The sequence below is a fragment of the Phocoena sinus genome, chromosome 19 (assembly GCF_008692025.1).
Source record: "Phocoena sinus isolate mPhoSin1 chromosome 19, mPhoSin1.pri, whole genome shotgun sequence".
NCBI classification, from domain to species: Eukaryota; Metazoa; Chordata; class Mammalia; order Artiodactyla; family Phocoenidae; genus Phocoena; species Phocoena sinus.
The window spans coordinates 16,086,390-16,099,422 of record NC_045781.1 but is presented as its reverse complement, the minus strand read 5'-3'; the positions used below and the strand labels follow the sequence as shown (position 1 = coordinate 16,099,422).

Here is a 13,033-nt window from a genome sequence, read left to right as displayed (position 1 = left end):
TCATGGAGTGGGGACCAAGTGTGTACCAGGCTCTGTGCCACGGTCTGATGTTCATTTAATTCTCACAGTTACTCCATGAGACGGAGACAAACAAACGGTTACACGCCTGGGGCCACTCAGCAGGGAGGCAAGGCCTAGCCCCTGGTGTCTCCACATTTAGATACAAGGGCCCCCCTTCAGGACCCCACACCAGCCTGTCCAGGTTGTGGCCGTCTGGACCCCATCTTACCGATGTGGAAATGGGCCTAGAGGCAAGGTCTCGGTCCAGGTAGAACCTAGGTTTGTCTCACTCAAACCCTGTTCTGGTTCCAGAGTGAGTGAGGAGGGGTGTAAAGAGAGACCTTTGACAAGTCACAGTCAGGCTGTAAGAATCTTAATTGATGGCTTGGGGCAGAGGACTGGAGGAGGGGCTGCATGGGGCAGGATGGACCATAGGTGACAAAGGGCAGAGCCAGTCTCCTCTAACCTCTAGCTATGTGATCATGGCAAGTTACCCATCCTGAGCCTCAGTTTCCCACACCTGTAAAATGGGCATAATGGTAACACCCATCTTGTAGGAAGAATTAAATGAGTTAATATTAGTAAAGTGCTTAGAACAGCCCCAAGCCCGTAGTAGGTGCTCAGCCAACATTAGTTTGTAGGGCTGTCGCTAGGTGCCCCTGCCTGGTGCCTACGACCTGTCCTCACTGTGCTTCTGCCTGCCACCCCCCGATCAGAGGGGAGGGATCAGAACAGCAAGAGAGTTATTTTTTGCAGGGGAATTTCACAGCCTAGGAGGTGCTGGCACAAAGGCCCAGATCACAAAGGTATCTGGTGTCCCTGGCTTGGTGTCCCTCTGCCCCAGGCCAGCCCCACCCTTGGTTCCTCTCACCTGGCAAGGCTGCAGGGGGGAGATTCTGGAACTTCACCCCACCCAGAACTGGAGGTTAGGACCTGAGGAGCAACCCTCAGCCAAAAGTCTCCCACCCTGGTCTTGACGGAGCCTCCCCCCTCATCCTCTCCATTTAGCAGACAAGCCCCCTGCCATCGCCTGGCAGGATTCCAGATCCACCTGAAACCAGCTGCATGACCCTAGGCAAGGGAGTGGCCCTCTCTCAGCCTCAGTTTCCCTGTCTGTAAAATGCAGATTAATAATAGAAGTGCAGTAAATGTTTGAGGAGGTAGAAGTGAATCCAGCGTACCAGAAGGGCTCTGTGCTTGGCGGTTATTTATTCATTTGACGAATATTTATTGAGTACTTACAGTGTGACAGGCACAGTGGAAGGTGCTGGAGACGCAGTGGTGCACAGGACAGTGTCCTCACCCTGCGGGAGCTTGTTTTCCAGGGTTGGAGGGACAAGCAGTGAATGGAGAAAAACTATATAAAGAAGGGTACAATGTCAGGTAGTGACAACTGCTGTAGAAAAGAAACAAAACAAAACTAGTAAATGAGGTCAAGTAAGGGACTGCGGAGGTAGTTTGTCCTGAGTGGACAGAGGGCCTGATGAAGGTGACATTAGAGCCGAGAGCTGCCGGAGGAGAGGAAGTGAGCCCCTTGGTCACCTAAGGGAAGAGTGGCCCAAGCAGAGGTGAGCAAGGGCGAAGGCTCTGAGGTGGGAATGAGCTTGGTGTATTGGGGACAGCAGGGACCTGGACAGCAGCGGGGAGTGGCCTGGAGAGGGGAGTAGAAGATGACGTCAGAGACAAAAGAGGGTAGCGGGGTCTTGAAGGGCCTTCCTCTTGAAACATGGCACCTCACATCCCCAGAGCCGACTTTCTGGTTTGGATCCAGGGTGCCCATCCTGCTTGAGAGGGGTCTGGAGTATTATGGGTAGCCCTAGCCTGACACCCCCACCCCATGCCCACTTGGGTTCCCACACAGTGACCTCCAGGCCGGAGTGCCAGGGGTCTGAGGGGAAGGTCACTTGGAGGTCCCAGCCAAGTTCCCCTCGAGATCCCATGGGGATGACCTCCATAATTTGAAGTCCGAAGCTCTGCCCTCAAACCGCTCTCCAAACCCTCTTCTAACTCTGAGGGTGACCTCTCCCAGACTCCAACACTGGGGCTCCCCGGAGTCTGGAGGGGTCGGACAACCAGACCACGCGCCCCACGCCCGAAGCCGCGGTCCCTGCGCCACCGGGAGAGGCCGGTGCAGCGGGCGACTCCCGGGCCGCTGCGGCAAAGGCTGGGCAGCCGCGCCCTCCCCCAGCGGTGATTCATCCCGCCCCCTCCCTCTCCCTCTCCCTCTCCCTCCTCCCTTTCCCTCCTCCCTCTCCCTCTCCCTCCTCCCTCCCGTGGCCGCCGCCGCCGCCGCCGCCGCTGCAGTGCGCAGGAGACCGCTGCCCGCGCCCAGGCGCGCCGGAGCAGGAGCGGGGCCGGGGTCCGCGCACCTGGCGAATGTGTTCGGCTGCGCGCGCCAGCGTAACAGCCCGAGCAGCGGCCGCCGCCCGCGCGGCGGCGGGGATGCCCGGACACCGGGCTCCGGGGCTGGGCCCCCGGCGGTAACCGGAGCGGGGGGGCCGCGCCCCCCCTCCTCCCCCCCTCGCCGGTCCCAGAGCCGCAGCTGCTGCGCCCGCGCGCTCTCGGGGACATTCTGACCGCCGCCGGGTCCCGCCGCCTCTCGCCCCGCTGTTAATACCGGCGGCCCGGGAGGGCGGCGCAGCGTGCGCAGCGCAGCCATGGGGACACTGCTGGCCTTCGTGGTCGGCGCGGCACTGGGTGAGTGCGCTGGGGGCGCGCGCGGCGGGGGGCACAGCTGGAGCACTGGCCGGGCGGCGGGATTCGCGCGTTGGACTCCCGGCCGCTGGCGGGGGCCGCCCTTACCCCATCCCCCGGCCCGGCTAAGTCCTCTTCAGAAGTTGTGCGCGCGGGCAGCGGGGTTCCGGAGGGCGCGGAGGTGCGGGTGGGCGCGAGCTGGCGGGGGCCGGGCTGGCACAGGTTGGTGGCTGCGGGCGCCCAGCCGGGGGCGAGGAAACGCGGAGTCAGCTGCTCCCGGAGCCCCGCAGGCTGCAATGTGACACCCACAGCCGCGGGAGGTGGGGGTTGGGACGGGGGTGGAGGCGGCGCCCGGAGATTGGGACGGAGAGGAGAGACTGGGAGAGATGGAGACGGAAGGAAGGGCCGAGAGACACAGAAGAACTCCTGAGCGCTCCGCTGGGAGACTGGAGAGATGGAAGTAAGGGGGGAGCCAAGAGAGAGGGGTGCAGAGGGTGCCTGAGAGAGACTGAGGAGAGAGAGTTAAGAATCTGAGAGGTCGAGAGAGGAAAAACTTGAGCGAGGCAGAAGGAGATGGAGACACAGGTAGACACAGGAAGAGATGGAGTTTAAAAAGGACAGAGAGAGGTGGAGTCAGAGAGCGAGAGGCCAGGAGAGCGTGTCTGAGCCTGGGAAAAGGACACAAAGTGGTGGGACCTTTAGAGAGACCCCTAAGAGAGAGAAAGAGGGGGAGACAAAGACAGAGGCGTTCAGGGAGATGGAAAGAGACAGCAGAGCAGGAGGGCAGAAAACCCCAAGATTAACAGCAGAAAGAATCAGGGACAAAGGAAAAGCCTCAGAGCTGGAGAGACAGAGCATTAGCTAGTGAGCAGGAAGGAGGTGGCAGGTGAGAATGTGGAGGGACTCAAACGGACTGGAATCCGGTGAGGGTGCAAAGGCCCTGGCGCAGGAAAGCGCTCTGAGAGTTTTGAGAAGCTAATAGGAGGTGGGATTGGCTTCAGGAAGTGAGGAGCCTGGGAGCAGAGGGGGCTGAGGCAGAAGCTTGGGGTGGGGGTGGACGACAGGAACCTATGGGACTGGGGAGCAGGGCTGGAGTGTGGGTTTACCCTGGTTCCCGTGCCCACCTCCTTCTCAGGCCTTGCCTTCTCCCAACCCATTTCTCTGGGGCTGGCTGGTCTTACAGAGCAATAATGGTAGAACTGACACCGCCACCTTGAACTTCTAGCACAGCTGGAAATCTGTTCCCACCGCCTACACGCTGCAGTATTTTGGGCAAGTGGCCTTCTGAAGAGGGGGTACTTGGGTAGCAAAGACTCTGAGCTACTGACCACAGTAACAGCCCTGTTAATTGGGGGTGTCCTGTGTGCCAGACCCCTTGCGACCTTACCTACCCTAAAGAACCTGCCCAGCAACCTCCAGAAGCAAAGACGATCGATTCCCTCACCATTCACAGAGGGAAACTGAAGCTCAGAGAGGATGAGGGACTTGCCAAGGGCACGTAGCAGGTGGCAGGGCCAGGCTCAGCACCTGCTTCTGGCCATTCCTGATCATTATTGAGGGGAAACAGATGGTTTCCGAGGGGCCCGAGAGCTAACAGCCAGCGAGCCTGGCATTGCCAAGGGTGATGGGTGCCCTGGCTCGACCTGAGCCTGCTGTCCCCGCAGTGTCCTCAGCCTGGGGAGGCTGTGTGGAGGTGGACTCAGAGACCGAGGCCGTGTATGGGATGACCTTCAAAATTCTGTGCATCTCCTGCAAGCGCCGCAGCGAGACCACTGCCGAGACCTTCACGGAGTGGACCTTCCGCCAGAAGGGCACAGAGGAGTTTGTCAAGGTGTGTGGGAGCCTGGCAGGGTGGTGGAGGGTGGGCGTCTGTGTGGGAGTTGGCGGGGGCAGGGTTCCGGTAGGGGTTGGTTGGTTGTTTGCAATAATGTGCTATTACTGATGACCTGGATCCAAATTCCAGCTCCACCGTGACCGGCTGGTGACCTTGGGCAAGTCATTGAGCCTCTCTGAACCTCCGTTTCTGCCTCTGTAAAGAATGGGGGGCAGGTGGTCTCTAGCTCTGAGGTTTGCATGAGAATTGATTGAGTTCCTGCACCTGGCACCGAATCAGTGTCATTGCCATTATTTCGTACGAGCAAAAATGTCTCAGATGGTCGTCATAGAAGGAAACAGAACTTTTTTGACCTCCTTTTCGCTCCGTGTAGTTTGAATTACATATGAGGGGGCGCCATAAACTTTGAGGGCCTGCTGGAGAATTGGGGTCTACAGCAGCCGGCGTCAGGCTGCCTCTCTCCCCGCCTGGGGAGCGTGTCTGGGGGGGCCGGGGAAGAATGGTAGAGAATGAAGGCCAGGAATGCCGTGTGGGGGCTTGGGCGGATAACTGAGGAACGCATGTGTCAGCGTGCGTGTGTGTCAGGGCTCGGGACAGAATAGAGGTCTTGGTGGGGGACGTGGCCCAGCGGTGACCCCGCCCCCACTGCCCCCAGATCCTGCGCTATGAGAACGAGGTGCTGCAGCTGGAGGAGGATGAGCGCTTTGAGGGCCGTGTGGTGTGGAATGGCAGCCGGGGTACCAAGGACCTGCAGGACCTGTCCATCTTCATCACCAACGTCACCTACAACCACTCGGGCGACTACGAGTGCCACGTGTACCGTCTGCTCTTCTTCGACAACTACGAGCACAACACCAGCGTCGTCAAGAAGATCCACCTTGAGGTGGTGAACAAAGGTGAGTCAGGCCCATGGGCAGCCAGATGGAGGGACAGATGGCGAGTAGGGGACGGGTTGGCTCCACGCCTGGGCAGCGGGGGCGGGGAGTAACACGTCCTTCCTGGAGTCCAGCTCTGGCCTCGATTTCCCTTCAGCCACGGGGAGGTCACAGCGGGCCTGTCCCGTGGAAGTGCTGGGCGCATAACTCAGCTCTGCCACCTGCGCTGTGTGACCTCCAGGCGGGTGCCTCCCTGTCTCTGAGCCGAAGGATCGTCCTGTAGCGAACAGGATGATAACAGTATCTGCCTCTCCTGGTGTTGTTGGAGCCATTCTTACGTCCCAGGGAGCTGGTGAGGACTGAGCGAGTTGCTGGGTGTCGGTTGCTGGCGTGTCTGTCACAGCAGGGCCTCAGCGCATGGGGGCAATGGTGGTGGTGAGTCTGATGTCAAGTAGCCTCAGTCCTGCCTCCCTCTGTCACGTGGCGCAGGAGATAGGAGAGCGTCTCCTAGAGCAGTGCTCGTCGTCTTTGACTGTGTGCACGAACCACTTGGCAGTCTTGCTGATGTGCCAATCCTGACTTAGCAGATCTGGTTGGGCCCAGGATTTCATCTCCAGTAAGCTCTCAGGCGAGGCCAAGGCTGCAGGTCTGGGCCCACACCGAGCAGCAGAGATAAAAGGTGTTGTTGAACCATTTCATCATTTTGGCTTCAGCTGCCTTGAACCCCTTTCCTGAACTATCTTCTGATTGGGTGTAAATTGGAATTTTCCAGGGCCCTATGGCCCATTGGCTTAGAGAGTCAGGGAGGTATCCCAGACTTTGGGCCACCAAAGAGCAGGGCACGTGAGTCCCGAGGGGCCTGCAGTGCACACACATTATCACGGGCAATGTGCATTGGCCCACCCTTCCCTGAGAGGGGTGCTGGCTTTAGCGCCTTACATGGAGTCCATCATTGAATCCTCCCACCCACCCTGTGGGGTAGAGGCTCTTCCTATCCCCATTTTACAGATGGGGAAATAGAGGCTCAGGGAGACAAGATTACATGGCCAAGGTCACAGAGCTGGGACCTGGATTTGAACCCAGCCAAGCCCGCGTGACTGTTGTTTCTGTTCTTGGCATGATTCACTATACTCTGTCAGCCAGAGCCTGTGGGTTTCTTTTGTTAGTTAGCATTTTTTTTTTTTTTTTTTTTTTGCGGCACGCGGGCCTCTCACTGTTGTGGCCTCTCCCATTGCGGAGCACAGGCTCCGGACGCGCAGGCTCAGCGGCCATGGCTCACGGGCCCAGCCGCTCCGCGGCACGCGGGATCCTCCCAGACCGGGTCACGAACCCGCGTCCCCTGCATCGGCAGGCGGACCCTCAACCACTGCGCCACCAGGGAAGCCCCGATAATTAGCGTTTTTAAGTGTATTGTCAAAGTGATCCAGCAGAATTCAATTCAGGAGACACGTCTGAGCAACTCTTTGGCATAGGTCAGTATGCTGGTGGGCAGTCACCCGTGGATGTAGATGATGGAGCCCTGCCCTCATGAGTTGGGGAGACAGCTGTAACAAAGACACCCCAAATACTGTGGCTTAACAAAATCTCTGTCAGTCCTGTCTCTCAAATCTGTGTTGAGGTGAAGGGTCAGGCGGCGGGGAGGCTCCACGATGCCCTTCAGGCATCCAGGTTCTTTCCACCCTGTGGCTCAGCCCTTGCTCACAATGCCGTCCTCACCTGCATGGTGGAGGCTGGGCTCACGCACACCCGTGACCTAGTAGAGTCTCAGTTTTTTAACGTTATCTACCACATTACACTGCCTCCCAGAGCCTGTGTTCTTTTGAAAAATATTTATTTATTTATTTGGCTGCGCTGGGTCTTAGTTGGGGCACGTGGGATCTTCATTGCTGCGTGCAGGATCTTTGTTGCGGCATGTGGGTTCTTTTTTTTTTTTTAGTTGTGGCGTGCGGGTTCTTTGTTCTGGCATGAGGGATCTAGTTCCCTGACCAGGGATGGAACCCGGGGCCCCTGCATTGGGAGCACAGAGTCTTAACTACTGGACCACCAGGGAAGTCCCCCAGAGCCTGTGTTCTTATATTTAAGTAACGTAGAACTCCTTCTGTTATCTTCCCAGAGCCTGTATTTTCTGCATCCTCCACCATACCCCAGTATTTTTTATCCACCACATTACGGTACTGCTTTTTTAACATTACTCACTGTAGTGTAGTATTTTATATTCTACCATATGCTATACTGTTTCACACTAGCAGACGTATAACTTTTTATCATAATCCATCATACCAGAGTATTTTTATCAACCATATTATCACATTTTTATCGTTAGCCACCATGCTATAGTATTCTAAAATATTATCAATCATATTGTAGTATTGAAAATTTTTCCTTGGCATATATCATCACCAATCATACTGTAGTATTTTTTTAAAGAAAATTTTATTTTATATATCACTAGCCATGAATTTGTCATTAGTTATTACGGCTGCCAAAAAATATGGAACACTTCATGAATTTGCGTGTCATCCTTGCACAGGGGCCATGCTAATCTTCTCTGTGTCATTCCAGTTTTAGTATATGTGCTGCCAAAGTGACAACATACTGTAGCATTGATATATTTTTTTAAGTTTATTTTATTTTATAAATTTATTTATTTTTGGCTGCGTTGGGTCTTCAGTGCCATGCACGGGCTTCCTCTAGTTGTGGCGGGCAGGGGCTACTCCTTGTTGTGGTGTGTGGACTTCTCATCGTGGTGGCTTCTCCTGCTGCAGAGCACGGGCTCTAGGCACGCAGGTCTCACTAGTTGTGGCACGTGGGCTCAGTAGTTGTGGCTGGCAGGCTCTAGAGTGCAGGCTCGGTAGTTGTGGTGCATGGGCTTAGCTGCTTCGCAGCATGCGGGATCTTCTTGGACCAGGGCTTGAACCCGTGTCCCCTGCATTGGCAGGTGGATTCTTAACCACTGCGCCACCAGGAAAGTCCCAGCATTGCTTTTTTTTTGGCGATACGCGGGCCTCTCACTGTTATGGCCTCTCCCGTTGCGGAGCACAGGCTCCGGACGCACAGGCTCAGCGGCCATGGCTCATGGGCCCAGCTGCTCCACGGCGTGTTGGATCTTCCCGGACCGGGGCACGAACCCGTGTCCCTTGCATTGCAGGCGGACTCTCAACCACTGCGCCACCAAGAAAGTCCCAGCATTGCTACTTTTAACATTACATATCACTCTACAGTATTTTTTTTATTCCCCGTGATATTATTGTATTGTTAGCATCACTGGCCATGCTATATTCTTTTTTTATTGTAATCCACTGTCTTACTGCAGTTTCAACATTACCCATCAGTCTGTATTGCCTCCTGGTAATGACCCCTCAGCAATGAACTGAGTCATTTCCAAATGAGGGGCAGTGGGCGCTGGTGGTGAGACCTTCACTGACCTGGCAGGGGTGCAGAAGATGGTAGGAAGCACTTGGGGGCCCCCCACCAGGGATGGGGCTGGCAGCTGGGGACAAACCGGCTAATTCTATTTGGACACACCCAGTATGAAGGGAGCAGGTGTTGAGGTGAAGCAGTCGCTGAGGCTGGCGAGACATCCGGCCTGCAAAGGTGCAGGCTGGGCTTCAGATCTGGTGGCTGCCTGTGTGGGAAGGCAGGTGAAGCTCTCAGAAGATTTGGGGTTTCTGAAGAAATCAGAGGTCTCCCTAGAGAAGGTGCCTCTGCCCCTCACTGTGACCCCTCTGCCTCGGTTCCTCATCTGTAAAGTGGAGGAGTCCCACCTCCTGAGATGTCTGTGTGGGTCCATGGAGACTGCACTGGACATATCCCAGCCATTTCCAAGTTTCTCTTTGGCTGGGGAAGCTTTCCAGAGCAGATAAGAGCTTGGACCCTACAGTCGGTTACACTTAGGGTTGAATCCTAACTCTGAGTGCAGTCCTGGCTGTGCATCCTTGCCCAGCACTTTGCCCTCTCTGGGCCTCAGTGAGCTTGTCCTGCAAATGGGCTACAGAGCCATACCTGTCACTGTCCTAACCCAATTGGGAGGGCAGGAGATACCAGATTGCCTAAATCCGTCTGGGCATTGAGTTCCAGGAGCAGGGGCGAGAATTCCAATGATTGAGCTTTATCCAGCATGTATTCAACTCAGTGTGCTTCCGGAGGTCAGCTGACGTGGGAAGCCTGGACTGTCTCTATCCTTGGGGTTGTTTCAAAGAGTCAGAGAGATGCTCAGGTAAAGAATTTAGCACAGAGCCTGGCTGAGAGCATGCATTCACCGCATGGGACACACTCATGGTATCTTTGGAGTGAAAGAACGAACAAACAGTTGAGGTGTGGAACCCTGTCCCCAGCTCCTCCTGCAGGGAAGCAGGGGAGAAGCATCCAGCCCTGCACCCCCCCCCTTCCCTGTGGTCCAGAAAACATTGGTGCCATCTGCACCGGGTGTAGCAGCAGAAAGACAACACTCCCAGGGGAGGGAGACCACCTGGGAACAGCGGGGAAAATGAGATCCTGACCATCCAGAAGGAGGGGACCAGGGATGAGGAGTGGACACCTGCGAAATCCGGCCGAGGACGCCACAGTGGCCTTCCGCTCCGGTCCCCTGGCTGAACGCGCTCCCTTTACAGTTTAGATTTAGGCTCAATGAAAGGAAGCTGGTGTTGCCAAGAGCCAGGGCTGCGGAAAGGATAGAGGGTTTCCAGAAAACGTCAGCGAATAGCCAACACTTACGCGATGCTGACTGTGGGCACATCCGTGCATGTTACAGATGTTAACTCGTTTTCTCTTCCCAGCAACCCTGTGAGAAGGCATGAGTATTATCATCCTTATTTTACAGAAGGAGAATAGAGGCCCAGAGAGGTGGAGTCATTTGCCTGAGGTCACACAGCTAGTAAGAGGCAGAGATAAGATTTGAACCCTGACAGTCTGGTCTCAGAGCCCCTGCTCTTAACTACTGTGCTGTACTGCCCCAATAATAACAGTAATAATATTAATAATAGTAAACACGTATCAAGTGCTATGTATATGTCAAGTACTATTCTAAGGATTTTTAGAGCTTGTTTAATTCTCACAACACTCCCATGAAAGAGATATTGTGATTATCAACTTTTTAAAATCATTTTTTGTTGTTGTTATTTTTATTTGGGGATTTTATTTTATTTATTTATTTTTGGCCGCGTGGGGTCTTCGTTGCTGCGCTCAGGCTCTCTCTAGTTGCGGCAAGTGGGGGCTACTCTTCGTTGCGGTGCGTGGGCTTCTCATTGCAGTGGCTTCTCTCATTGTGGAGCACAGGCTCTAGGCGCGCGGGCTTCAGTAGTTGTGGCTCTCGGGCTCTAGATTGCAGACTCAGTAGTTGTGGCACGTGGGCTTAGTTGCTCCACGTCATGTGGGATCTTCCTGCACCAGGGATCGAACCCGTGTCCCCTGTATTGGTAGGTGGATTCTTAACGACTGCTCCACCAGGGAAGCCCTCCGCTTTTTATAGATGGGGAAACTGAGACTCAGAGAGGTTGAGTCACTTGCCCAAGGTCACACAGCTGGCAAGTGGTAGAGCCAGGATTTGAACCTGAGTGTTCTCCTTGTAGAGCTACAGCTCTCGGGCACCTACAACCACCTGAATGACACAGAGGACCCTCGAGTTATACAGGGAGGCAGATTGAGGGTGATCCCGAAGCCCGTCCAAGGCTGGTTATTGAGAATCACAGTGACAACGATGGCTCTAGGGAAGCAGCCTGGCCTCATTTGCAGACCAGGACCAGGGAGGTCAAGCCACTTGCCCAAGCTTGCACAGCAGGCTCAAGGCACACTCAGGCTGCCACCTGACCCTGCCTGGCCCCTGCAGCCAACAGAGACATGGCGTCCATCGTGTCTGAGATCATGATGTACTTGCTCATCGTGGTGTTGACCATATGGTTCGTGGCAGAGATGGTTTACTGCTACAAGAAGATTGCCGCTGCCACGGAGGCTGCTGCACAGGAGAACGCGTGAGTGGGGTCGCTGAGGAGGGGGAGAGGCGGCCCAGGACAGCCAGCGCTTCCCAGAGGGGAGCATGAGCTGAGTGGGGAGGTGGGCAGGGGAGCAGCCCAGGGCGCCATCTGCCGGTCCTCCCCAGAGGGGACCATTTGGTGTCAGAGATGGGATGAGGTCCCAGCCCCTCCCCCCTCAGACTCTCAGCCCCCACTTCTGTCAGGACCCAGGGTTTGGGGCCAGCATCCTCTGCCCCAAAGATACAGGACTCCAGGCCCTAGCCCTTGAACCTCCCAGTCCCTGCTCCCTCAGACTCAGACTCCAGGCCCTCAACCCCTTTCCCAGCTAGAACCCAGGAGTCTAACCCCCCAGATACCTCCTCCCTCACATTCAGGACTCCAAGCCCCAGCCTGGGCTTCTTTAGGATCCCTGGGATCCAGGCAGCCAGCCCCCTCTTCTCTCTGACTGGAGCCCTGTGCACCTGGGACAGAGACCTCAGCCCTCCTTGGCCTCCGGGGGGTGGGCCAGACTGACGGTGGGGTTGCTGTACCTCTGACCTTTGCCCCCACAGCTCGGAATACCTGGCCATCACCTCAGAAAGCAAAGAGAACTGTACGGGCGTCCAGGTGGCCGAATAGCCCCGGTAAGGTGGGCTGGGCAGGCAGGGGCTGGAGGGCCTGGGAGGTGTCAGCCATTAGGTGCCTGATGCCTTGTGTCTCCCTCACCTTTAGGCCCTGGGCTCCGCCTCAAGGAAGAGCCAGCCCTAACGGGGAACATCCGGGCACAGCCTACCCCCAGTGGGGGTTGGCCATTCCTGGGCCTCCACAAGCCTCAAAGTTCTGCCAACGGAGCCTCCAGGGTGGGAGAGGGCAGGGGGCTTGGCTCACACCCGGAATCCAGCCTCTTCCTCCTGCCCCATCACCCGCCCGCGCCGTGCATGATGGGTAAAGCAATACTGCCGCTGCCCCCATGCCTGCTTCTGCTGCCTGTTTGGGAGGGGGCGGTGAGGTGGGGGCAGCGGCTCCGCACCCCTCTTTCTTGCTGATTTGCACACATTGGCCGCTTTGGACACGCACTCCTGGGGCCCAGCCCCTCTCTGCCCCCTCCCCGCCCGGTGAGGGTTATGATGGGCTGGAACAGCTTGGGACGGGGGGTTCTGGGACCCACTCCGACCCCCAGCGACATTTCCCCTCCTGCTTCCTCTGGCTGGACCTGGGGTCTCCTCTCCCTGTGATGCACTCTCGCCCCAGCCCAACCCGCCGTCTCTCACCAGCCTTGGATTGTGGCCACATCGAAAGGGGCCCATTCAGCCTCGTCTCTCTTTACACAAGTAGTTTTGTTCATGAAATAAAGATTCTTGGACTTGCTTCATAGTCTCTCTCGTGAGCCCAGTCACCTTCTACACCCCCTCCAGATCCAGGAGCCTCAGTTTTCCTGGGGACCGGCCCTCCAGGGCAGGCAGCAGGGCCTCTCCACACACATTCGGGGATACGATGGTGGCAGTGTCTCAGGCTCAGCGCCTGCCTGAAGGCTCAGCGGGTGCGGCCACTTGGTACTTGATGAATGTGTTGGGGTCTGGGGAGTCATTAGCTCAGCGGGGACCAAGAGTTTCGAGGGAGCCAGCAGGAGCCAGGGAAGCAGACTGGTAGCCGGTGTCAGCGCGGGTGATGAGGGAAGGAGA

General features: G+C 56.4%; 1 protein-coding gene and 1 non-coding gene across 3 annotated transcripts; one reads left to right on the top strand and one right to left on the bottom strand.

Moving 5' to 3' along the window:
• Window positions 1–2,305: 2,305 nt before the first annotated feature.
• Window positions 2,306–12,719, top strand: SCN1B (sodium voltage-gated channel beta subunit 1). 2 transcript variants are annotated; one of them, XM_032614654.1, is made up of 6 exons: window positions 2,306–2,697; window positions 4,359–4,525; window positions 5,184–5,424; window positions 11,228–11,369; window positions 11,924–11,995; window positions 12,084–12,719. In XM_032614654.1, the coding sequence occupies exons 1-5, from the start codon at window positions 2,658–2,660 to the stop codon at window positions 11,988–11,990; spliced, it is 657 nt and encodes a 218-aa protein (XP_032470545.1). In that variant the 5' UTR covers window positions 2,306–2,657; the 3' UTR covers window positions 11,991–11,995; window positions 12,084–12,719. The 2 variants fall into 2 exon arrangements, with proteins under 2 accessions (XP_032470545.1, XP_032470546.1); XM_032614655.1 differs by lacking the exon at window positions 2,306–2,697 and adding an exon at window positions 3,137–3,154.
• LOC116744861 lies at window positions 7,889–7,995 on the bottom strand. Its single transcript, XR_004347189.1, has one exon. It is a non-coding gene; the product is annotated as a U6 spliceosomal RNA (small nuclear RNA).
• Window positions 12,720–13,033: the final 314 nt, after the last annotated feature.